General features: G+C 49.2%; 1 protein-coding gene across 1 annotated transcript; it reads right to left on the reverse strand.

Moving 5' to 3' along the window:
- Positions 1-383: 383 nt before the first annotated feature.
- Positions 384-26,256, reverse strand: LOC135812110 (dual oxidase maturation factor 1-like). The gene is made up of 6 exons (XM_065325438.1): positions 25,879-26,256; positions 13,912-13,969; positions 11,990-12,124; positions 11,067-11,159; positions 10,230-10,383; positions 384-1,562 (listed from the first exon to the last, which is right to left on the reverse strand). Exons 1-6 carry the CDS (start codon positions 26,056-26,058, stop codon positions 803-805), a joined length of 1,380 nt encoding a protein of 459 aa, XP_065181510.1. The 5' UTR covers positions 26,059-26,256; the 3' UTR covers positions 384-802.
- Positions 26,257-26,626: the final 370 nt, after the last annotated feature.

A 26,626-nucleotide genomic window follows, 5' to 3' on the forward strand; every position in this document is an offset into this window, starting at 1 on the left:
CCCGAAACTCACGGTCTTCGTTTCGGGGGCTTCTGCGAAATTTTGCGATGGTCGCTAAGTTTCAACTTTTTGTTTTTAGACATAACCTGGGATTCTATCCCGCACTATCGCCCTGCATGCATCCCCCGATTTACTCCGCATACATACTAATTCTTCCAACTTGCTTCACGTTATGATCTTGTATTTGGAAGCCCTATTTGAATATGCATTGTGGCCAGCCGTCTTTGAATGTACGGTACGGTACGGGATAGCTATTAGGTACGGGCCAGGTACGGGACAGGTACGGTCGAGGGTAATACGACACCGTCTACCGCCTTGATGACGGCGAAAAAGAAAAGGGATGTTATAAATTTTTTAATTCTCCTATTTTTTTCAGGCATTACCTGGGATTCGAACCCGCACTATCGCCCTACATGCATTCCCCCATACACTTCGCATTCATACTCATTCTTCCAAGTTGCTTCACGTTATGATCTTGCGTTTGAAAGCCCTATTTGAATATTGCGGCCAGCTGTATGTGGCCAGCTGTGTTTGATGGTACGGTACGGGACAGATACGGGATAGCGCCAGGCGTGACACAAACACACAAACAAACACCAAATTAAAGCTGTGTGGGCCCTGGCTAGCGCCAGACGTTACTGAAGTAACGTCTTCTGCATAGCTACGGGAATTAAATTTTCTTATGGCTAGTTCACGCCACGCAATGCGATCTTTAAAAAATTGTCCAAAATCTGATGTGGACTCCAATATCAAGAGATAGCGGGATTTGAGGTATGCCATTGCGGTATGGCGTTTGGTGTCACTACAGCTCCTGGATTGTGGAGCATGAAGGGTTGGTGTATGAAAGTAGAGTATCTGTGGATGACTGCTGGATTGCTGCCAACGAGATGTTTCCCCTTTTTAGCTTTTCCAAACTTGGCGTCGTTGCCACTTGCAACTCTGGATCGGAACTAGAGCCAGCGCGGGTGCGAACAGTTCTCTGCTTTCTCTTGATGGTGAATCCACTCTGCGTGCGAACACTGCGCCTGGTGGTGCGGTTCCTGCTACTGGCGAGATCCTGTATCACGTTGGCAAAGCCTCCTGCCATGCTATCGTCGCGACCCTTGACGAAGACACATGATGGTCGGCCACCAAGCGCACCACTTTCCGTTCTCTGTTGCTCCCTCTGCTGTTCTTCGTTCGCTTCCCCCTGAGATTCCTCCTGCGGCTGCTCCGTTGGCTCGTCTTCGACAAGTAATATCTCGTCCGTCTCATCCAAGTCTATGCCAAAGAGAGTCAGCACTGTATCGGGAAAGAATAGGTAGAGCATCATCATAACAAAGCCCAGCCAACACAGGAGGAGGCCATTGGCCAGCGTTAGATAGAAGCTCCAGCCATACGCCGTCTCCAGCACGCCATCCTCGAACGGTATCTTGAGCTGCGGGCCCACTGAGCTGTACAGCTGGTCGTAAGTTACACACGCCAGGATCATCAGAATGCCAGTGGTACATGACAGGCAGGCACTGTAGGCGAGCGTCCACGAAGCCGTCATCACCGTCAGAAAGAAGAACGCCAGGGCACTCCTATTACCACCGCAACGCACACAAGCAAACATACGAGAAAACCAATATGAGGCCGCGCACGTATAATGTATACACCATGTACCATGTACATGCAAACACACACACACACAAACACGTGCACATACACACACACAAACAAACGTGCACACACACACACACACACACACACACACACACACAAACGTGCACATACACTCAAACACACCCACACCCGCGCACACGCATGCGCACATGCATGTACATACACGCACACACACACACACACACGCACACATACACTCACACACACACACACGCACACATTATAACAGCCTGAGGACCTTTGACAACTGTCTACCCACATCCACAAATAGGCCCGAAATCCAATGCTGCATTGTGAAACACATGATCTGGCTGACGCGCACTCTAACGACACATCATATTTTTTGACACATATCCTTTTCATGTTTGCTCCAGTCTACCACAAAGCTCAGGCGCGTGCCCCGTATAGGTGCCTGGGTGCCCGGAACCCCCCCCCCTTTTCGCTCAAAATGAAGGATTTTGCTTCATATTTTTGAAATTTTTCACGCGGGAGCCCCCCCCCTTCCCCCCCCCCCTCCCCGGAACCCCTCCTTGAAGGGCACCAGCGCACGCGCATGAAGCTCCACCTTCAATCTTTCTGGGGGACAGGACACATCACAAGGACCCACAAACTACAAAAACCCACTTCAGTATTTTCTGTATTCACATTCATGAAGGTGATGAAGAGCTTGAAATTTGTAATTTTTCTGTCCAGTCTACTTAGTTCAATGGTTTCTAAAACTTATATTAGCACAATCCTCCACCCAGCGGAAGATGCTCAACAGCATGAGGCGGCAATGGAGTCTGCAAGTACTTTTAACAATAATAAAGTACTTCTGCGCAGAACAATTTTACGACTGGAAGAGCTCTGTAAAAATCTACCCCCAGACCATTAAACTCGGATACTGAGCCAGTAATACATGTGAAAAAAAGAGAAGAAACACAAGAGAACAAGTTATGCAGCAACTATCCACGACTGTAACAAGATGATAAAAAATCGGAAAGTGCGATAATAGGGCACAAAACCGACAGGCTACTGAGACATTCAGCAACCCGAGACCTAGCTCTAACACATCTCCAGTGCGCAAACCAACAGCCTTCCAACTTGGATGGTTCATGGTTACGTAGGAACGAAGAGGGGAAGGTGAGCGCAGCGAAAATGTGCACACAAGCTAAGTCCCACGGCAACAAAGAATGCCGACTGTTACAGGACGATGACGAGACCAGTTAATAACATGACTGTTGTGTATCGTGTCGGAGAAAGGTCTTCTGGGGTGTCGTCGAGATCTCGTTGCGACCGTGACTCCTGCTTGTCTCCCTGGCTAGGTGCTGCTTGCTTTGCTTTTTTGCGTAGTGTTTTTGATTATTGTTTACTATTGCGTATTGTTAGTGTTCGTTGTGATTTGGTACAGTACTTGTTACGAGATACGACACATTGTGTAGTGTGTGTTTGCAGCACGAAGAAGACTGCACACCAGAACGGTTAGCTCAGGAGCTTGGGCTTACCTTGTGCAATCACAGTTCATCAGCTTGGACATTGCGCTTGGTCCCATGCGAATAACCGACTAGAATAGTAATTATTTCTTCGTTGCATTTTTGAATTGTGTTCTTGCTAGCTCGTTGATTTATTTAGTTGATGTGTTGATTTGTGTTTGATTACTTATTTATTTGATGCGCGATTTATGTGCGCTGATTGCGTGATGGCATGCAATTATGATCATGCTTGCGCCAGCTAGCTAGATGCCTGCGCCGCGCACTGATGTTGAATGAGTTAGTATGCGCCCCGCGCTGTTCATGCATATATGGTACATGGTGTGTAATGTTTGCCGCACACGCGTATACGTGCCTCGCCTCGTACTGCTTATGTGCCGCGCGCCGTACTATTGCTGTCGCTTTGCCGCCAAATTTAGCTTCCGCTTTCCGAGCGCTGTACGCTCTTCTGTACGCTCATGCCAAAGTTGGACGCACGTTGTGGCTGGCCAGCGCTTTACCCCTCATGCGTTGTTCTTTTCCTTGATGCTGTGGTTTGTTTTTCTTTAGTGTTCTAGAGTTCTCTTTCCGATGTAGTTCGTATTTTTCCAGTCTCTTCTTCTCAATGTATTCTACTGTTCATTCATTATAGTCCGTAAAGAATTACGTGACCTTTTGTCTTGTGGCGTCTGTGCGATCCTGAAACTTTTGAGGTGTTAGTAGTGAACACAACATTTTTGGCGACCACGCCAGGATAGAGACGCGTGAACATGGATGAGGTAGAAGCGAAGCTGATCGCAAATGGTCAAGCTTATGGCTACACTGGAGAGGCATTGCGTACTTACGTAGAGGAGCGTATCGAGAAGCACGAGGAGAAAGTGCGTGCAGACAGAGAGCGCGACGAACGAGCAGGAAGTAGATTGGAAAGGAAAGATGACGAGCAGCTGCTTGCGAGGATTGCAGATTTGGAGTTGCAAGTCCAGCACACATGAGAGACTCAGAGTGATGAGAGCACTTTGTTGAATACGACGAATGGCAGTTTAGCGAGCAAGAGGGCTGCCATCAAGATGCCGAAGTTCGACGGTAAGCAGACTGTTGAGACCTATCTCGAACTGTTCGAGGATGTGGCAAAGCAAAATGAGTTCAGCGACGACGAGTACCTGATCCGCTTGCGCGTGGCTGTTGCTGGCAGCAAGTTGGAAGGTGCATGCTATGGCTGCAACACCTTTGCCGAAGCGAAGCGCGAGCTGCTGATGGCGCATGGAAAGACCGCCGACAAAGCGTGGCAAGCCCTGATGGCCATACAGCAGAAAAGTGATGAGAGTTTCTACCAGTTTGTGGTACGAGTGACGCGCGAGACGGAGAAGTGGGCAAAACTCGCCAGGCCTAGCCGTACCTCTAGCCGCGGACAAATCGGTGAGCTGGACGACACTGAATTGTTCGGATGTGTCGTACGTCAAGTCCTGCTAGAAGCTGTGTCGGCAGAAACTAAGGCCTTCTTGATCGAGAAGAGATGTTACACGAAGGACTTGAAGGCGTTTGCGGAGGATGGTATGGCTTACCAAACAGCCCACGGACGTAGCAAGCTGAAGCCTGCCAAGTCTAGCACCAGCGACAAACGTATACCGTTTGCGTCGGCAGAGTGTTTGACGGTCAGCGTTGATGAGGCTAACAAGAAATTGTCAGCTATGGCGTCTGAGCACCGAAACGCGTACGTCAAGGCAGAGGGACTGTGTTTCAACTGCCTGAGACCAGGACATCGAGTGATGAATTGTCAGAACAAGGGTCATTGCAAGCACTGCAACAAGCGACACCACAGTCTACTGCACAGAGAGGACAAACAGGTAACATCCGAACCGATAGCCGAATCGAAAGTCGGTACGTATGAATGTAGTGCAAACAGCGTGCACTTGATGACCGGCGTGGCTGAGGTACAAGGACCTAGCCGAAAGGCCAGTGTACGCATATTCATCGACCCAGGTGCGCAGGCATCGTTCATCATCGCGCCACTGGTGAACTCGCTGCAACCGGCACACCTTGGATCGCAAACTGTCAGGCTGAAGGCGTTTGACGTGGAGCCGAAGTTTGAAAAGATGGACAGGTACCGTGTCACCATCAAGGGTGCAACGAAGTCCATTTCCGTCAATGCCTGGCAAAAGAAGTCGCTAGGTCTCCGATTCGATCCGCTAGCAGACAGCACAATTGCACGTTGGCAGTCACAGGGATTGCAGCTGTCTGATGACTCGACAAAGGCCGGATCAAGCGAAGTGCACATGCTGATTGGAGCTGACTACTGCAATGAGTTCCTTCTCCGCAAGGAGCAAATTAATGGAGAGACGGCCTGGCACACTGAAATAGGCTGGGTGCTGTCAGGACCGGCTAATAGTGAAACCAAGTCAGCGACCGTCAGTGTGAGTTGTATTGAACTTGACCGACTGTGGAAGATGGAAGAGGTGGCGGAAATAGCTGAGACGTTACCGGACTTCCCGATAGAGCGGCAAGGCCCTCATTACCAAGTGGGATTGCTATGGCGATCTGAGAAGCGTCCGCCAGCCAACCTCAACCAAGCGATGGCAGCGGCACAATCACTGCTGAAGCAGCTACAGAGACGAGGTCAACGTCCAGCGTATGATGACGTCCTCATCACTGAGTACTTGAAGCTGGATGCCATTGAAAAGGAACCGCATCCGAAGGAAGCCGGCTATTACATGCCGCATCATGCCGTATTCCGTAGCGACGCCTCAACGACGAAGACACGGGTCGTCTTCAATGCATCCGCCGCCTGCACCAGAGCACCATCCCTAAACGACATGGTCGATCCCGGGCCATCACTCCTACCGAATCTCACTGGTATCCTCCTCAGGTTCCGTGAGTATGAATGTGCTGTACAAGCCGATATTCGCAAGGCTTTTTTTATGATCGGAATGCGTGAAGAAGATAGGCCATATCTGCGTTTTGTTTGGCCTGAGATAGGTAGCGAAGAAATGTGTATCTGGCGTTTAAAGAAGCTGCCTTTTGGAGTGAATTGTTCTCCTTTCATACTTAGTGCTGTGCTGCGCTTTCATCTCGATAGTGCATTCGAGTCTGCTTCTGCTGCTGAGCGTGATATCATAGAGCTGCTGCTGCGTAGTTTTTATGTTGATGATTGCGTTTCTAGCTTGCCATGCTGTGCGGATGCTGAAAAGCTGCAGGAGTATAGCGTTAATGTTTTGCAGGGAGCAGGCATGGAGTTGCGGAAGTGGCGAGGGAACACGATGACCTCAGACCCCGAGGCTGGTTCCAAGGCACTGGGTATTGTGTGGAACACCGAGTCAGATTGTATTTCGGTGGCTGCGCTCGGTGATGTTGAGTGTCCCAAGGAAGTGTCTGGTTGGTCTTGTCGTGCTTTGTTGCGTTGTGTTGCCGCTGTGTTCGATCCGCTAGGTTGGGCGTCACCCGCAGTTGTGCCAGGCAAGATGATGTTGCAAGAGAGTTGGAAGCTCGGCGGTGGTTGGGATGACCCATTCCCTATTGATTTGGCTGTCCGATGTGCTTCATGGTGGGGAGAGCTCGCAGCGCTTTCTTCCGTTAAAATCCCCAGATGGATCGGGTGCACTTCAGATGCTCCAGTCACTTTGCATGTATTCTCCGATGCATCCGAGAAGGGCTATGGCTGTTGTTTCTATGTTGTGTCCGGTTTGACGTCTTCTTTGTTGTGTGCGAAGGCGAAGGTTGCACATGTTGTACGTCCCACTCTTGCGCGTCTGGAATTGTCGGCTGTGTGTCTTGGCGTGAAGATGTTGTCCTTTGTCGTCAATGAATTGAGAGTGCCAATTGAAAGGATTGTGGGGTGGACAGACAGCCTAACCACATGGCACTGGATCTCAAAGCCGTCGTATCACTGGAAGACGTATGTTGCTAATCGAGTTGCTGCAGTGCAAGAAGTTTCGCAGAAGCTGCAAGTAGAATGGCGTCACTGTCCAGGAGTTAGCAACCCTGCAGATCTTGTCTCGCGTGGTGTCCCAGTGTGTGACTTGCAGAAGGAGATGTGGCTGCATGGTCCGTCATGGTTGAGCGATGAGTCTCAGTGGCCACCAGTCATCTCGTTTCAGAGCACCAATGAGTCCGTCACCGAAGCACGCGTGTCGGCTGTGGAGGTTGACACTCCAGTTGTTTGGCCGTGGGAGAAGTTCTCCAAGTGGCAACGAGCTCGCGGTTTGGTCGCAAGTATGCTGTCATGGCGACACAAGGGTGTTTCGCGTGCAGAATTGATTCCATCTGCTGAGTCTGTGATGTTTCGCGCCATCCAAGAGCAATGCTTCCCCAAGGAGTTGTCCCAGTTGCGGAGCAAGGAGCCACTGAAGAAGGGTTCGAAGCTGTTCAAGTTGTCTCCGTTTCTGGATGAAGCTGGTTTGCTCAGAGTTCGTGGTCGTCTGCAGGAGAGCGATCTGTCCTACGAGGTTCAGCATCCGATCATCCTGGGCAGATGTCATCTAAGTGAGTTGTTTCTGCGTGATGCTCACCTTCAGCGAATGCACCAGGGTGTAGAGAGCGTGCTTGCGTTTCTACAACAGCAGTTCTGGATTCTCGGAGCTTGTCGTTTTCTTCGTAGCGTGTCGGAGAAGTGCATTGTTTGCCGCAGATTTCGCGCACAGACTGCTGCTGAGGAGATGCCGCTGTTGCCCTCAGACAGGGTGAAGCACCACCAGCCATTCGGTCTCACAGGCATTGATTATGCAGGTCCGTTGTACGTGCGCAGTTCATCAAATGTTCAGAAAGTGTGGGTCGCACTCTTCGTGTGCGGTACTACTCGCGCAGTGCACCTAGAGCTCGTGGATAGCCTGTCGACAGAGGTGTTCCTGCTAGCATTGCGTCGTTTCATCGCCCGTCGTGGGAAGCCGCTGCGTATACGTTCAGATAATGCTACGACGTTCAAGTCCGCCGCAGACAAGGTGGCAATCCCGTGGTTCTTCAATCCGCCATCTGCCCCGTGGCATGGAGGGTTCTATGAGCGTCTGGTGGCATGTGTGAAAGCTCCCTTGAAGAAGGTTCTCGGTCGAGCGTCATTGAGTCGAGACGAGCTGTTCACTGTCTTGACGGAGATCGAGAGAGTCGTCAACTCTCGACCCCTCACTCCGGTTTCTACGGATGTAGCTGACGAGTCGCCGCTGACTCCAGCCATGATGTTGGGAGACATCTTTGCAACCGGTATTGCCTCGTCTGACAGACCACTCGATCCACGGCAGTTGTCCGCTCGAGTCAAGTATGTCCACACCGTCTACGAGCACCTCAACCAGCGTTGGTCGTCTGAGTATCTCATTCGTCTCAGTGAGTATCATCGGTCGAAGTCAACTCCGATTGTCGTGAACGACGTTGTGTTTATTGCCGACGACAACCGGAAGCAGCAATCATGGCGCTTGGGTAGGGTCGCAGAGCTGTATCCTGGAAGAGATGGCAAGTGCAGGGTGGCCAAAGTCCAAGTTGGCCAATCGTCCATGCTACGGCCCATTCAACGCTTGGTTCCGTTGGAAGTAGCGAAGGAGCATGTTGAGCCGCCTGCTGTGGACGCTGAGCCGCAGCCGCAGACACCCGCGAGCGCTGATCCAGTCAACGTCGTCGATGATGTTGAAATACCTTCGACGACCGTTGAACCGCAAGTTACGCGTCGATCTCGTCGCACCGTTCGACCACCACCTCGTCTTGATTTGTGATCAGTGTGGTTGAAGCCCTTTGGTGGGGAGAATGTTGTGTATCGTGTCGGAGAAAGGTCTTCTGGGGTGTCGTCGAGATCTCGTTGCGACCGTGACTCCTGCTTGTCTCCCTGGCTAGGTGCTGCTTGCTTTGCTTTTTTGCGTAGTGTTTTTGATTATTGTTTACTATTGCGTATTGTTAGTGTTCGTTGTGATTTGGTACAGTACTTGTTACGAGATACGACACATTGTGTAGTGTGTGTTTGCAGCACGAAGAAGACTGCACACCAGAACGGTTAGCTCAGGAGCTTGGGCTTACCTTGTGCAATCACAGTTCATCAGCTTGGACATTGCGCTTGGTCCCATGCGAATAACCGACTAGAATAGTAATTATTTCTTCGTTGCATTTTTGAATTGTGTTCTTGCTAGCTCGTTGATTTATTTAGTTGATGTGTTGATTTGTGTTTGATTACTTATTTATTTGATGCGCGATTTATGTGCGCTGATTGCGTGATGGCATGCAATTATGATCATGCTTGCGCCAGCTAGCTAGATGCCTGCGCCGCGCACTGATGTTGAATGAGTTAGTATGCGCCCCGCGCTGTTCATGCATATATGGTACATGGTGTGTAATGTTTGCCGCACACGCGTATACGTGCCTCGCCTCGTACTGCTTATGTGCCGCGCGCCGTACTATTGCTGTCGCTTTGCCGCCAAATTTAGCTTCCGCTTTCCGAGCGCTGTACGCTCTTCTGTACGCTCATGCCAAAGTTGGACGCACGTTGTGGCTGGCCAGCGCTTTACCCCTCATGCGTTGTTCTTTTCCTTGATGCTGTGGTTTGTTTTTCTTTAGTGTTCTAGAGTTCTCTTTCCGATGTAGTTCGTATTTTTCCAGTCTCTTCTTCTCAATGTATTCTACTGTTCATTCATTATAGTCCGTAAAGAATTACGTGACCTTTTGTCTTGTGGCGTCTGTGCGATCCTGAAACTTTTGAGGTGTTAGTAGTGAACACAATAATGACAATGCGGTCTGACTACAATTCGAAGCAGCAAAGCAACACACCGCCCAACTTGGGTGGGTCAGCAATATCAGAGAGAAAGGAAGGGAGGAAGCTTTGCGAAAACGAAATTGCACAAAACCGGACCCCTCTTCGTTCCTACGTAACCATGAACCTTCCAAGTTGGAAGGCTGTTGGTTTGCGCACTGGGGATGTGTTAGAGCTAGGTCTCGGGTTGCTGAATGTCTCAGTAGCCTGTCGGTTTTGTGCCCTATTATCGCACTTTCTGACTGTTTATCATCTTGTTACAGTCGTGGATAGTTGCTGCATAACTCGTTCTCATGTCCTTCTTCTCTTTTTTTACAGACCATTATGTTGATTCGTGCCACTCTTCGTGGAAATTAAAGAATTATGTCTGGCGACAGGCATTCTGGTTCATTGCGTGGGATAAAGGGGGGGGGGGGGCTTACCACATCAATATTGCCGTGTAGTACCCAGCTTGTCGATATTGGCGACCCCAACGAATAAGCTCTCCATCCAACGTGAAGTACTCTATGACCCAGAGAATTGGATATGGGAGCCCACGTGCTTGGCCCTCACGGAATTCTCGGCTAACAAGACCAGCTGTGAATAAAAAGCACGCAGACAAACATGGATTCGGGAGAGATCTGTAATGTGGCGGGATAGAACTATGGATGAAAGTAACGCATTGATAGACAGCACTAGCTGAAGCTACTCCGGTAAAATGGGCATGAAAGGGAGAGCAGTGATAGAGAGAGAGAGAGAGAGAGAGAGAGAGACAGACAGACAGACAGACAGACAGACAGACAGACAGACAGACAGACAGACAGACAGACAGACAGAGAGACAGACAGAGACAGACAGACAGACAGATAGACAGACAGACAGACAGTGCGAAAGACAGAGAGAGAGAGAAAGAGGGAGAGAGAGGGAGAGAGAGATGGAGAGAAAGAGGGAGAGAAACAAAGAGGGAGGGAGAACGAGAGATATAGATAGATTGATAGATAGATAGATAGAGAGAGAGATGATGAAGAGGCATACATATACATTTGTTTACTAGTGGTTCGTGCCGGCGGGCGGGGTGGGGGGGGGGGGATGTCCAGGTAATGAAGTGGAGGAGGAAGAGAGCCCTGCACCAAGATTCGTCCCATTTCAGAGGACGAAACTGCCGCCAAGTTCTTCATCCTATGTGTGAGAATCTAGTCCGAAACAGGTAAGAATGGGCGTAATTTGTAGTCGTCTGTTTCATCCTTTTCTTCTTAATGGTGCCTTATTAATGCCCATACCTTGCGAACCGAAACCAAACCGTCCTTGCAGTTGTCCAAAGTTGAAGTGCTCATTGTAATCAATTTCTTCCGACAGTTGCTTTGTTGGCTCTCCTGTGGGGACAGCAAAACCGAAATTAATATCACCACTGTTCGTTTTGAAGTTTGAAGAAAATGTCGAACAGTCTCTGCTGGGATGCCAGCTACATCTATACCATAGCTCAGTCGTCAGAGCATCGCTGGCCTCATGCGAAGGTTCCTTTTTCGATTCCTGGTGTTGGCAGTCAATTTTTTCTTCTATTTTGACTGCGTTTTTGTAATTTATTGGCAAGGTGGAGATGAAATTTGAAAAATGTTTTCGGTGAATCTCCGAAGAATAGCCTTCTCTAGCCTCCTATAGTTTTATTTTTACTTTTGGACAAAATTTGAAAACATTTTATGAAAGGTCCGTGTTCTTTTTCCATGGACCTTTCATAAAGCGTTTTCAGATTTTGTCCAAAAGTAAAAAAAAATTAAAAAACCCATAGTAAGCTAGAGAAGGCTATTGCAGTCAAACATTTCCCGAAAGCGTTGAACCACCCCAGCCACTTTACTCTCAGTTCAAAACAAAGTGCTTCGGGGAATTCCCCCTGATCAGTTGAGCTTGACAAGTCAAAAATAGTGATTGTCCCCTGCACTCGCACTGCATTGTACATGTAATACCTTCCAAGCCAAAACATCACTTGAGACATCGAATAACAAACACACCAACTTTATAAACGTGAACACATGTCGTAAGCACTAACCGGGATACACAAGTCTGTGTTCATGGGGTCGGTTTTCTCTGGCCAGCATATACAATCATGTGCATTGCATGTACACTGTACATCGTACATGGATGTGTTTTGTGAGGTCGGTATTATAGGCACAAAATTACACGTCTCTTAAAATCCGGCTGGACATACCTTTCATCGTAATATTGACGCTGTACAGGCCAACATTCAACCCCACCTTGGCATGCACTGTTGCGTTGGTAAACGCTTTGTACTGTGTCTCCGTGTGCAATGAGCCCACTCGCCAGCCATACCCAAATATAGCCACTGCAGAAACACACGTAGGTGCAAAAACAATAGAGGTTATGCGATACACGTCATATTATAGTACGTTTGCCACCCCAAATTCAATTCTTCTATATAAGGGGTCTCTGTACGCGCTTTGGGCATTTTGCCACCCCAACTGGCTCCTATATATGGCACATTTGACGTTATCCCATAACCTCTATAGCATTGAGCTCGATTTATGGCAGTCATTGCAAACAAGGTACATGATCGCCCTCTTGACAAGTACTTGTACCTTGATTCAGCGAAAAAACGTCGTGCTTTGCGGTCTCATCAATTGCTAGTAAAGGCTATGCACTGCAGCCAATAAACAGCAAGTCCAGGTGAAAACAATGTAACCGCAATTTTCAACATTTTGAATATCGGCTCCGAAACTCGAAGGGCAGTTTGGAATTTTGGTGCCGACGAGGTGTATTTTACGCGCCGTCTTGTTACCTACTTGGTACATGACAGTATAATCACCATTGTTATCAAGTCTCACAACCTCATCACAGCTCTAGAATGTTGTCACATATCCTGCGAGGATTGCCCCTACGGTCCATTCATTGGAAACTGGCCCGCTGGCTTTTGAAAATCGGATTTGGGCCGAATTGAGGGTCAAAACCCACTTTAAATCTCAAAAATCTGGGTTTTGGATCTGCTTCTCCATACATTTTGCCATGGCGCACCTGTCCTAATTTTGTAAAACCTGGCTGAATTTCTATTTCCCTGTTCTTGGACTTTTCTGGCCTCAAATGTGGCAAGGAGTAATTGCACGGGTCACACAATGCAGGATGTACTGTTGTTTTCACGACATCTACAACTATGTGAGAGAGACACCAAAAAGTTAGGGTGCCAGTTTCCAATGAATGGACTGTAGCTAACAGTTGATCTGCGCACTAGCTGACCAGGTGCGCAGATTAACTCAAGGAAAAGCAAGTGCTTCAGTAGCCGATGCTCCGTTTCGCGAGATTGGATAGGGTCATGTTTTGAACGTTCGTTCCAAGCCTACCGCGAATATTGAAAAAGCAAGCAAAAACAAAGCTTACTTTTAAACTCGGATGTTGAACCAATAATACTTCAAGTATAGAGTAGCTGTCCACCACTGTAGCTAGATACTATACAGTCAGAAGGTATAACAACTAGTCAAAACACGTTCTACGCCCTGACACCTATCCCCAAAACATCTCCAAAACGCTAACCAACAGCCTTTCAACTGGGAAGGCTGTAGGTAGACCAAAGAGAGGAAAGGTAATCGCAACGAAAATGAGTTTCATCTTAAATCCCACGGGAACACAGAATATCGGCTGTTGCTGCTGGACGATGACGAGACCAGGAAAAAACTTGACACAACGGTCTAATTAGTAGGGGTCAATCTCAGGTACTGTTAGTAAAAGGGTACCCGTTTGAATTTTGATGAACCAGTCAGTACGGAACAACACTGCTGGGATCGTGTATTCCAGGCAGGAGTCAATTATTTACAACTCCACGGCTGGATGTCTGCATTGTTGTTGCATTTTCGCACCTAGTAGATCTACTCCTGCGACTATCAGACACCAATCGATTTGCGAATCACAATGTGATATCAAAGTGCAACCCAATAACAGATGAATTAATATCTTGATTTATGTGAAAATTGCCCAAAAAATTAAGCATGGCTGTTAAAGGATACCCGTTGACCCGCCCGTTAAGAAAATTACCCGTTCGTTAGTTAAAGGTACACCCGTTTGACCCCCACTAATTAGTAATACCGTTTCGAAGCAGCAAAGCATCACTCCAACCATACTTACATAGGATGCAAATGAAGAAATAGCAGGCAATGGAAGCACTGACGACGGATGACAGCCTCTGGTTATTGCAGAATGAGAGGTAACAACAGAGTAAAAGTGGACTACACCATGTCAGGTAAAAGAAACTGTGCAGCTCGACACCCCAGGAGAAATCAGTATCGGCAGCTACTACACCTTGCTGATGATGCTCACAAGACAGAAGCGGAAAAAACACTGAATTTCTTTATTTTATAGTGTCCTACTACGCGAAATGTGCTATTTTTATTGTTAGTATTATGTCAGGTAAGAATTCGTCATGCTGACATAGGCGTGCGTGTAAGTGAGCCCATTACAATGAAGTATGAAGGATATATACGTAAGAGAGACCCGAGTAAAACTAATGGATTGGGTCACACCACGTGGCTCTGACCTTGAGGCAGACACCAGCACAGAAGACAGACAGTGTCTGCGACAGTTGGTGCGTTGTTGGCAAACTTGCGGGGTAGAAATTGGTGGAATGGATTTAGCCAACACAGAGTAGGAGAGACTACCTTAGCATTCAACTGGATGTGTCCTTTAGATTCATTTTGTACGGAACGGATGGAATCAACTCAAACTAAAGATATCAATGCAATTCACACTGCTCTTACTCAATTTCCGAAAACCTTTTTCGTCCCGAATTCTGGTTAGCGTTTCTGCTGAATAACTTTTCCTAGACCTGGCTGGCGATCACTTACCGAGCCGCGACCGTAAAAACAAGTAGAGCCCAACGCACTGCAATAGGAATCTGTTTCACGTTCGCTTCATGAAAATTAACATTAACTGCCGCTCTACAGGATGGCTGTATCTCCGATAAGCAAGGGCACCATGCCATGTTGAGTGGGGGTTGCTTCAGTTCTCGAAGTGAGCCGTCGTGGCCCGGTTCCATGACTTTTCGCCTATCTTCAACGTAATAATTATTATCAACGGTATAATCACAGGCACCATTCTTGGTTCGCAGTGAGTGTTAGTTTGATTTCTTGAACTCACATTCCCCTCTTTAAAGCCCGGTAGGGACCGGCGGATTCTGCTCGAAAAGGTGGCAGATTCTGCTCGAAAAGAAGTGAAATTGGCAGAACCATACAAACCTTATGGCGGGTAATTCCTCGAATTCTGCTCCATTTCTTTATCCACATACCAAACATGACATGAAACTTACCAGAAAAAGTACCAAATTCTGCCAATTTTTCTACCGGCAGAATCCACCGGACCCTATAGCCCGGTCATACCTGCACTCAAAAGTAGCGGTTCCGCTGAAGCGACGCAGGAGCAGAAAGTACAATGGCAACTGCGAGAAAGGAGGAACCCACATGTGGACAATAAAGAAGTATGTACCGTTGGTACAAAAAAGAGAAAAAGGAAACTCAAATCCGCTGCCAATAAAATTTTGGGAGTGGCACTCTCGCTTCTGCGGTTTCGCTGCAGCGAAATACACGTACGTATATTATATACATGTACTCAATCTGCGCAATATTATATACATGTATATATATCACGGCTGTTTCAAGTACCGGGTTTACACGAATTCAAAATGGCGCTGGTCAGCACATGTTTTTGGAATCTCATGAGCTCAATTGGTGCGACAAACAGGGCCGTATTTTGCAATTTATAGGTCAAGAAAGCGACTCTAGCGCCGGAATTCGAGCCGGTTTTACCTAATTCCTTGCGATCCACGCTCGATGTTGATACCTTGCTCGCGCAGGTTCTTTCCCACTTCCTTGAGTTGTTGTCGGTTCTCCTTTTATTTTCGTTCGTGGCAGTGAAGCAGTTTTCTGAGGAGTAGTCAACCCCCAGTAAACAGCTCTCTGATTTTTCATCGATGTAAGTTCAAAAATTCCTGAAAGGATCGGCCTTCTTGTGCTCGAAATCGATCGTCGCGTTCCAGTTCTCAAAAGGAATCTCATGTTCCCACGTCTTGCTTTTTGTGCATTTTTCGATCACACAGCATCAAAATGAACACTCACGCCCAGGTCCTGAGAGAGGTATGTCGTGTTGGGGGTATGAAGTTGTCCAAGTGCTCTCACAAGACCCACTATAGAGCTGTCAACTTCAAAGACAAGCTGAAAGAAGGCTTTGAGATCGACATTTCAAACGATAACCCTGAGACCCACCCTGAATATGTGTGCTCACTTTGTGAACGTGTCTTGGCAAAGTACAAGAAAGGATCGCATCACTATGGTGGCTGTGGGAGAACATTTAGCAGGACTGCCCACACAAGAACTGCATGTGAAGTGTGCACAGCATATGCTGCACAGCCGAAGCCTGGCAGGCCGTCAAAACGCAAATCGCAACTCCGTGCATGCACACAACCGGCTCCACAAAGTTGCACCACAGGCATGCCAACGCAGACCGAGTCTACTGCATTGCCCGCAAACACAACACCAACACTGATGGACATACCAGACCAGGAGTTCAATGCAAAGGCAACGCAAAGGTACGGGGCGCACAAAGCCCTGGAAATAGGCAGATTCATAGATCAGACAGCGACGTCAGTAATGAAATGCAAGCTGTGCCAGAATATGGCAGATGAAGCAGTGGAAGCAAGCTGCTGCGGCAATGTCACCTGTTGTTCATGCGCACGAACAGCACTGTCTGCAAACGCACAATGCGCACAACACACAAAGGCATCGCAGTACACACGCCCCAACCCTGTCTTTTGCAAGCTTCAGGGACAGTGGTCGGTGCACTGTGATTATTACGGCAATGCTCTGCGTGCCTGTCCAGCGGTAGTGACACTGGACAGCCTTCAACAGCATGTAGGAGATTGCAGCTTTAATCAGCAAACCAGCAGCACGCCAATTCATGCAGTCACTTCTGGCAGTACTGTCGCAGAGGTACTGTGCGCATCTCCGTCAAAGCTGCGTGGCAATGTGGCAGAGAGATTAACAGCTCACTTGGTAACCAACAGGGTACAAGACGGCCGCCTTGAGGTTAGATCTGGGAGTCATGGTCGGCCTCAGACATATATGCGAACGACTGTGGCTACCAGATCATCCACTGAAGCATGCCGCGATACGGTTCACCGGCGGACGGCTGAGCTGCAGAGCGTAGCTGAGATAATGGCAGGAGGAGCAGAAGGAGCAAGAAGGCAGGAAATAGCAGGTTTGCAGGAAATGAGCAAAGCGGAGCAAGTGCAATTGTTACAGGACGCCGGGCTACGATCTACAACACCACGCACAGGTGCATTGCTGGCCATCAAGGCAGACCTTGGTCTTCCCTGGAGCCAGGTAGGTGTAAGCGGAAGCGGTGGCTCCATAGCTTTGGAGTGGACGTTGAATCAGAGCGGTCCGCAAGGCGGTTCATTGCGATGAACGTGCCAAGCTACACAGCCAAAGAAGTTCCCATGGTTAATAAATCAGGAGAACTGTTAATGGTGAACATGGTGTATTTTCCGAACCTGATAGACACACTCATGCTCTACCTTCACTGATATGAGTGCCGCGGCAAGCTTGTCCAACTTGACGGCATTCCTGATCAGGAAATTTGGCTCAAGCTTGGCGGTGATCACGGTGGTGGCTCATTCAAATTTGTTATGCAGATAGCGAATGTTGCCACACCGAATTCACTCTCCAACACGATACCACTTTGTGTCTTTGAAGCGCAGGACACTCCAGCTAATTTGGAGATAGCCCTCCGTATGTACCGTCCGGATGTCGAAAGTCTCCGAAGCACCACCAAATGGAAAGAGCACTCGTTTCGTGTGTTCTTCTTCGGGGACGACTTCCAGACAAAGTCGTACACGGCCACTCTGGTTCAAGCGGAGTTCGGCCCTGCCTCCATTGCCTGTGCCCTAAGCGGAACATCGACACTCCACCTGGTAGCCATCCCGATGGTGATGATGAAGTGCGGACACTGGAAACCCTTGCTGCCGACCACCAGGCATTTCTTACAGCTGGAGCCGTACACAACAGGGTTAAGGATTTTAATAATGTCATGCGGCCCGTTATCATTCCAGTGGCTGATGTAGTAGTTTCGGCCCTGCATCTCGATTTGGGAATTTTCCCGCGGTTGTTTTCGTCCTACAAAACAGAGCTCCAACGTCTGGATGTTCGTCTGGCTTCTCACATACAAGGATCTGGCTGTGACCAAAGTGTGTTCAATGAGTTGGCAAGCCTTCACTCAAGACTGCGCTGTGCAAACGAGCAGATCGCCACATGTCAGTCTACTTTGCAAGCGATACAACAGCAGCTGCAGTATAATTATTGTTCTCTGCCAACAACTCGGCAACATCACGAATAACGTACAAGTAGAAGACATCGTGGAACAACTGCAGGCACAGTTTCAGACTGCAAACACTGTGCACACATCGCAAAAGCAGCGGAGAGACCAGCGGACAGCAGCGATAGACGCTCTCAAGAAGCGGAAGGATTTCAGTGGTCCATGTTCTGCCAGTATTGAGCCAGTTCTCCAGCAGAACAACATGCAGCGACAGGCCTACCACGGTGGCGCGTTCAACGGAAATCACGTACACAGGGCCCGTCAACCAGCAGTGATACAGTGATACAAGCTCTTGTTTCCACACTCATGTCCATCATCGGTAGAAGGTGTCTGTAGTGGATGCACATCCCACTGTTTGTCATTGTGTCCTTTTATGTAACATGTATGCATTCATCCGGCCGCGCTGTGCGACATGCCAGTTGTACCGTACGCACTTTAGCTGTACTTGCCTGCCTGGCTTTTCCTTTGATCTCTCTGTCGTTCTCTGTATTCCCACACACTTGTGATTTGTAGTAACGAAGCTAGTTACAAGATGTCTTTGGTGCGTTTGTAGAACCACTACATGGTGTCAGAATTGGTTTTCCTGTAGTCTTTGGCCTCGTGAGCGGTGATGGCTCGTTTCAACCCTCCAGCGCCTTTCGACTTCAGCTCACCGGACCAGTGGCCCGCGTGGAAACTCCGTTTCACCCGTTTTCGTGCCGCCACCAAACTGAGCTCCGACCCGGGAGAAACTCAGGTGGCCACTTTGTTGTATGCTCTCGGACCCAACGCCGACTCCTTGTTCGAGTACCAACTCGGACTATCCGAGGACGACAAGAAGAAATATGACGAGGTCGTCAGTGCTTTCGACACGTACTTCCGCCCCTCTACCAATGTTGTTCATGAACGGGCTAAATTTGAACAGCTTGTACAACAACCCGGCCAGACCGTAGAGGAGTTTGTCCGTGCTCTGTACAAAGCCGCAGAGTATTGTGAGTTTGCTGGCACGAAGGATGAGCGTATCAGAGACCGCTTCGTCGCCCACATGCTGGACAAGCGGGTGAGTCGGGAGCTGCAGATGAAAGACAAGAGCGAGCAAACTCTCGCCAAAGTTGTTGCGTTCGCACGGCACGCCGAAACTGTCCAGCAACAGGTTGCAGCCCAATCGCGCAGTGGCTTGGCCGCCGCCAGCTCGATTTCAGACGATGATGCCTCAGCCTCAGCTGTCCAGTCGCACCGTGGTGGTCGATCTATGCCGAAGAGCAGACCGCATGGTAGCTACAAATCTGCAGCAACGCCGCCTGCGACCGAATCGAAGTGCCCGAACTGTGGTGGAAGCCACCACTCGCAACGCGATCAGTGCCCAGCCAGAGGCCAGTGCTGCAAAGCCTGTGGCAAGCGCAACCACTTCGCGCGAGTTTGCCGATCGAAACCGTCCACCTCTGCCGTCACGAACGACTCTCCGGACTCTCTATTTGTTGGCCACACGACGTGCGCACAAAGTGTAAGTGATTCACCCTGGTTGGCAGATCTAGCTATCGGAAAGAGTGTAGTCCAGTTCAAGCTAGATACTGGAGCTGATGTCTCTACCATGTCCGTGCAATCATACAATACACTGCAGCCCAAGCCGTCCTTATCTGCTACTAGTGCCCAGCTGAGAGGAGCGAATGACCAGACTATGCAGGTCCTGGGTGTATTTGAGGCTCACTGCTCCTTTCAATCTCAGTCCACTACCATACCCATCTTTGTTCTAGATGGTGCCAGCACTAGCCTGCTCAGCCGATCTGCGTGCACAGCACTGGGTCTAGTCCAGCGTCTGGCTGAAGTGCAAGGTCCAGTCCCACTCGTACAGTGTATGGTTGGTCCTGCTGCGCAGATTCACTTGACTGCCGACGCCACACCGTATCACTGCCTCACAGCTCGCAGAGTTCCTCATCACCTGTATTCGAAAGTACGTGAAGAACTGCACCGCATGGAAGATGGCGACATCATTGCGCGTGTCGACGAACCCACAGACTGGTGTTCGCCTATGGTGCCCGTCCTCAAACCTAACGGCAAGGTACGCATCTGTGTCGACCTGAAGCGTCTTAATGCGTCTGTCAAGCGGGAGACATTTCAGCTGCCAACGTTAGAAGATGCCCTGTCTTCACTGGCCGGAGCGACTGTGTTCACGACATTGGACACTGCTAACGGATTCTGGCAAGTCCCACTCAGTCCCGACTCTGCCCGTTTGACCACCTTCATCACGCCGTTCGGCAGGTTCTACTTCAAGCGACTGCCATTCGGCATCACATCAGCACCTGAGATTTTCCAGAAGCGTCTCACCAACCTTCTGGACCAGCTCCCCGGCGTGTTCGTCTACATGGACGATATCATTGTCTCTGGCCGTACGCGAGAAGAACACGACCGTAACCTAGCTGCCGTACTAGACATCCTGCAGAAAGCCAACGTCACGCTGAACATGACGAAATGTCACAAGCGTCAGGCCGAAGTGAAGTTCCTTGGTCACATCTTCTCCGCCAAAGGTCTCCACCCTGACCCAGCGAGAGTGTCCAGCGTCGCTAATCTGAAGCCGCCCAAGAACGTCACGGAACTGAAGCGCATTCTCGGCATGTTCGCGTTCATGTCACGCTTCATTCCCAATCTCTCGGAAGTCAGCGCTCCACTGCGTCTTCTACTGGGGCATGACACCGCATGGGAGTGGTCTGCTACACAACAACAGGCCCTGGACAAGCTCAAACAGCTTGCCACCAATGCGCCCTGCCTCACGTTCTTCGACCCAACCAAGCCCACGGTCATCAGCGCTGATGCCAGCAGTTACGGCTTGGGAGCTGTCCTATTGCAGGAGCATGACGACGGAATGCGCCCCATTGCATTTGCCTCACGCAGCCTCACCACTACTGAGCAACAGTACGCGCAGATCGAGAAGGAGTGCTTGGCTGTTGTCTGGGCTTGTGAGCGATTCCACGGCTACATTTACGGCAACTCGTCCCTCACTGTCCAGACGGATCACAAACCACTCATCCCGCTGATCAATACGCGTGATTTGAACCGTGTCCCGATGCGATGTCAACGCCTCCTGATGCGCCTGCTCACGTACAATCCAGCCGCCGTGTATGTCCCTGGCAAAGAGCTAGTTGTTGCCGATGCTCTGTCTCGCGCTCCGCTCGCCTGTGACGACACGCCTAGTCTCCAAGACGAGATCAGCATCAACCTCGCATCTTACATCGGCGAGATCGTGTCGGATGGTAAAGCCCGTGACATTGCTGACGCCACCACACAAGATGAGACGCTCAAGCAAGTCCTCCACTTCGTCCAACACGGATGGCCGTGCAACCCACGTGATGTCGACGACACTGTGCGCCCATACTTCCATGAACGCCAGTTACTGTCCTGTGAGCAAGGTGTGCTGTACCATGGCTTCCGCATTGTCATGCCACCCTCTCTGCAGCCTGAGATGCTCGAGAAGCTCCACGAGGGACATCAAGGTGCAACGAAGTGCAAGTCTCGCGCCCGCCATTCCATTTGGTGGCCAGGCTTGTCAAGGCAAATCGACACGATGGTCGCTACGTGTGAAGTGTGCACCAAACACCGCGTCCAGTCGACCGAACCACTGCAACCCGTCCAACGCCCAACACTGCCGTGGCACACGGTTGGTGCAGATCTGATGGAATTCAACGGCACGACTTACCTCGTCATTGTTGACTATCTCTCGCGTTACCTCGATGTCGTACCGCTGACTGCCACAACCTCGATTGCTGTCATCAAGCATCTGCACCGCATCTGTGCCGAGCATGGTTTCCCGTCCACCTTGGTTACAGATAACGGTCCTCAGTTTGCCAGCGAAGCGTTTACTGAGTTCTGCACAGCAAACGACATCACCCATCGCACTTCCAGTCCACGGTATCCTCAGTCGAATGGCGAAGCGGAACGTGCAGTTCGCACCGCCAAGAATCTCCTGCGGAAGGCCGAAAGCCTGCAAGATGCACTCTTGGCTTACCGCACGACACCGCTGAGCAACGGCTATGCCCCATGTCAGCTGTTGTATGGCCGCCAGCTCCGTACCGGTCTACCTGCAACGACTGAACAGCTGGAACCGAAATGGCCTGATCTCCCTAGTATTCTGGAATCGGAAAATCAGTCCCAGGAACAGCAGAAGTTGCACTACGACCAACGGCATGCAGCTAAGCCTCTCGCGACTCTACAGCTTCATGACCGTGTATTCATCACCGATCTCGAACGGGAGGGCAAGATAGTAGAGCAAGTGTCCAATCGTTCTTACCTCGTTGAGTCTGGTCACTCTACTGTTCGCCGCAATCGTCGTCACTTGATCCGACTGCCACTGCTAGAAGCAGAGAAGCCGACAGTCGAGGTTGAGTACGGTGGCACAGCAGCTGATCCAGTCCGTCGCTCTGCTAGAGCTCCTCAGCCTGTCAACCGCCTCATTGAATCATGCTAATTCAGCAACGTGCCGAGACGTATCTGCCGTCGTCTCTGCACATCACTCTTTCACTGCAACTTGCTCTACAAGCAATACCTACATTATCGAATAGTCTTTGGACTCCTCATCTTCTCTATTATAGCCTGTTTAATCTCAGAGGGGAGATGTAGTGGATGCACATCCCACTGTTTGTCATTGTGTCCTTTTATGTAACATGTATGCATTCATCCGGCCGCGCTGTGCGACATGCCAGTTGTACCGTACGCACTTTAGCTGTACTTGCCTGCCTGGCTTTTCCTTTGATCTCTCTGTCGTTCTCTGTATTCCCACACACTTGTGATTTGTAGTAACGAAGCTAGTTACAAGATGTCTTTGGTGCGTTTGTAGAACCACTACAGTGTCCATCACTTGCTGATGACACAAAGGTCATCGTGGACCGATACAGAGACCTGCTGTCGGCATACTCCAAGTGTATGTTCAGCCACTGCAGTTACATGACGGACGAAGAAATCACCTCATTGCAGTCGAACATCGAGGCGTTCATGAAGCTGTGTTGCGAGCACGTCGTCAGCAGACAGCTTGGGCACATAACTCCAAAACTGCACCTCATTGAGTCTCACATAGTTTCGTCCATCAAGCGTCTCCGTGTCGGACTGGGCTGTTTGGCTGAGCAAGGTAGCGAGAGCATACATGCCAAATTCAACACGCTCCAGCGCGACTACGCCTCCATGCCGAACAAACTGGATCGGTTGAAGGCTGTCACCATGCAGCATCTCGTGTCAACGCTGCCCCAGCGTGAAGCCTTGCATCCAGCACCAAAGAAGAGAAGAGCTACAAGTCAGTCCTAGCCAGGTGAGTAATACTAATAGTTTGATATTCGTTTCTTCTCCACTTTTCTTCATTGTTTCGTTCAGGCAAATATCAACTGCGGAGAGTATTTATAGCTTGTAAAGATAGAAAATTAATGCCCGTCAACAACTATCGTTCTCTCTCTCCCTAGGCCCTGTCTAGATGTAGCTCTTGCCGTCAACTGTCGACATGTTCTTTCTCTCTCGAAATATTTCTTTCTTCAATAAGATCATCTCGATCGAGGAGATCGGGCTCTACAAGCTTCATTTCAAATTTTTCATGCCACGCGGCGCGGCCAAGGCGGCTGTACCGCGCTTTACTTCGGTTTCGGCGTAGAAATGACAGAAACGAAACAGTTTTACAGCATTCGGCGAGTGTTTCAAAATCCGTACAGTGAACGCGGTCAAATGCCGCCATATTTATAAATGCATCGAGTCACGAGTGCGACAGCCGTACACCACGGTCTGCCGAATATGGACTTTCTACGAGAAATGGGTATGTGTACGATGTCCATGCAATAAAAAATACGTGGCAGAGATAGTCATTGTCATTGACTCCGTACCGTATACCATGGTACCAGACCACATGTCCACTTCCGGAATTCCCTCATGTTTTCAGCCAACGTAGAGCTTGCTCTGTCTGTCATCATGGTCATGTGTGACCATTACACTCTTGGTACGAGTCGTACCGCTGGAGAGGCACCAGTCTGGCCGCCACAGATCCTCGAAGTGGAACCCCAGTGCATGTGTGACAAGCAGGGAGTAGAACAATACTGGTCTTGTGCTACTCCCTGGTGACAAGGCCCATTCTTGGATTTTTTAACTAGCAAACGGCCCTACCAATAATCAAGGAAAGAGGACAACTGAAGTGACACTGGACAACAAGACAAAGGGGAGTAGGGGCGATGTGCCGGTGTGGGATAAAACAGTCCAGTGGGTTATGGTGACACCCGCATACTAGTAGACTGCGACCAGAGACATTGTTTGAGGTGCGGTGGCCAACGGTTTACAAGCACACGCGCAATGATGTACACACAAGTTGACTCGATCCGGAAAGGACTGCCCGCGGCAGTGGGTACGGGAAAGGCACACGTCTTTCCCGTACCCACTGCCTTCCCCCATTCGCTGCCCTCCCCCGTCTTGGCTTCCCGTTCGTTGAGCTGCCGTTTCTGGAGCTCCCGTTTTTGGAGCTCTCATTTTCAACTTCCTGTTTATGGAGCTCCCAGTTGTGGAGATGCCGTTTATTGGAAGTGCAGTGTAACTGTGTTGTGCCCCTTTTTATTGGGCTCCTGACTTTCGAGCACCTGTTTGTTGAGCTACCGTTAATAATAATAATAATATCTTTATTAGGATGACCCAGAGGCTTGTCGCCTATCAAGGGGTTCACCGCTTCATACAACATCGTGCTCTTCATTTTCTTGTTGTCCTCTTTTTTGCTGTGGTTGGTCGCACCCGTACCCTGGTCCTCTATATGATCTAGTCAAATCAGTTACCTGTCTTGGCATGCTACGAGGTGCATAAGTTAATAGAATAATTAAATTAAAATAAATTATTAGACGAAGTCAACCCACAAAAATCTCCACTCAGTCAGAGAGTGAGAGAGAGAGAGAGAGAGAGAGAGAGAGAGAGAGAGAGAGAGAGAGAGAGAGAGGGAGAGAGAGAGAGAGAGAGAGAGAGAGAGAGAGAGCCCTTTGTCCTTTTGCTACTAGAGTAGTTGTCGTACTGATATTACTTGGATTGGATCGAATGTTTTACTGTTTGCTGGAAATGGAAAAGAATCCACTTTCTGCCCATGCAGCACTGCAGCTTCATCTTTACAAATCTGCTTTGTGCAAAACTACATTAATTTTGTAGGCGAGATCGCACCCAGCATAGGCGCCCAAAAGTGGCTCTCCAAGTCCATTACGAGCACCTTGAGCCATCATCATGGAAGAAAGCAAGGAAGCGAATGAGGTCCAAGTAACCCAGGAATGGGAAAACTCGGCAAGGAGACACGGATGGAAAAGAAAATCTCCTTGCCGAGTTTCCCCATTCCTGGGTTACTTGAACCTCATTCGCTTCCTTGTCAATGAACAATCACGGCATATTCAGTCCGTTCGGTTTGTGAATTCAAATAAACACAACCAATCCAACCAAAGTCGCATTTGAAATGGAGCATGCAGCTCAATAACAAAGATAACGTGGGCGGTATTGCCGTTTGCAATTACCATTTCTGTTTGTTCAATCCCCCACTATCGCCCCTAGCTCGGTACTCTGAATCCGCTTATCCTCACATTTACAACAGGAATAAAAGCGACTAAAGTTCATAGTAATACGAGTGCATACATGTACACGTGATAACACCCCACAAGATGAGATAGAGCGAGGCAGATATCGGTGTAAAATCCCACATCTACATGTAAACGCCCAGGTAAAATCTATGAATAAGCCTGACCTAAGAATGATCATTGTGTTCGCTCTCACCTTCTTTCCGTCAGGAATTCCGATTGACGACAGGATAACGGAGAAGAGCACAGTGCCGAACGCCACGATCAGTGCAATCTCGACGACATCTGACGTGACGGCTGACCGAAATTGCCCATAAAGGGTAGGTCCCGGTGGTGCTCGGAACGCGCTGAACAGGCTGCTATCGATATCAAACATTCCTAAAGTAGTAAAGAGTGGCCTTTTAACTTAAACGGAAACAATCTAGACTACTACCTAGCACTCGTACGGATAAGGATCACATCAACACTCCTTCTCTAAGGGTTGTCTTTCTTGGCCAGACAAAGTCAGAGCTTTCTCAATCCCCGTTGTTTGTGAGAAAGACAATTATAACACGTTCTAAAAATCAAGTCTCCACCATCGATCATGCATCGGTAATGATTCAAATACCCAGCATGTGTGCGTATCCCCAGAATCTGTGTTCGGCAATCGGCATGCATATGTACGTGTACGCCTGACGCTAAAAATAGCATATCTGTGCATAATGCATGTAAAATGTACGGGCATGAAATGCACTGTACAACGTCGTGTATGTGTGTATGTTTGGAGTCAGGGAGTAGTACAATACCATATATATTGTACTACTCCCTGTTTGGAGTCACATCAGGGCCTTGGGGAATCGCGATGAGTTCCAACATGTCGTACTTTCAGTGCTAGAGGATCGTACAGGCGTACGGAAGTTAAGAGGTCGGGGAAACCGGATTTAATGTGCGCCTCTAATTCACAC

This window comes from Sycon ciliatum, chromosome 3 (genome assembly GCF_964019385.1).
Source record: "Sycon ciliatum chromosome 3, ocSycCili1.1, whole genome shotgun sequence".
NCBI classification, from domain to species: domain Eukaryota; kingdom Metazoa; phylum Porifera; class Calcarea; order Leucosolenida; family Sycettidae; genus Sycon; species Sycon ciliatum.

Excerpts from the sequence above, each read along its gene's own strand:
- LOC135812110 (XM_065325438.1), bottom strand. The coding sequence starts at position 26,058 with ATGTTTGATATCGATAGCAGCCTGTTCAGCGCGTTCCGAGCACCACCG. Across the intron at positions 13,970-25,878 it reads GAATTCCTGACGGAAAGAAG|AGGCTGTCATCCGTCGTCAG; the intron begins GTGAGAGCGAAC and ends TGCAATAACCAG. Across the intron at positions 10,384-11,066 it reads GTTTGGTTTCGGTTCGCAAG|CTGGTCTTGTTAGCCGAGAA; the intron begins GTATGGGCATTA and ends TTTTATTCACAG.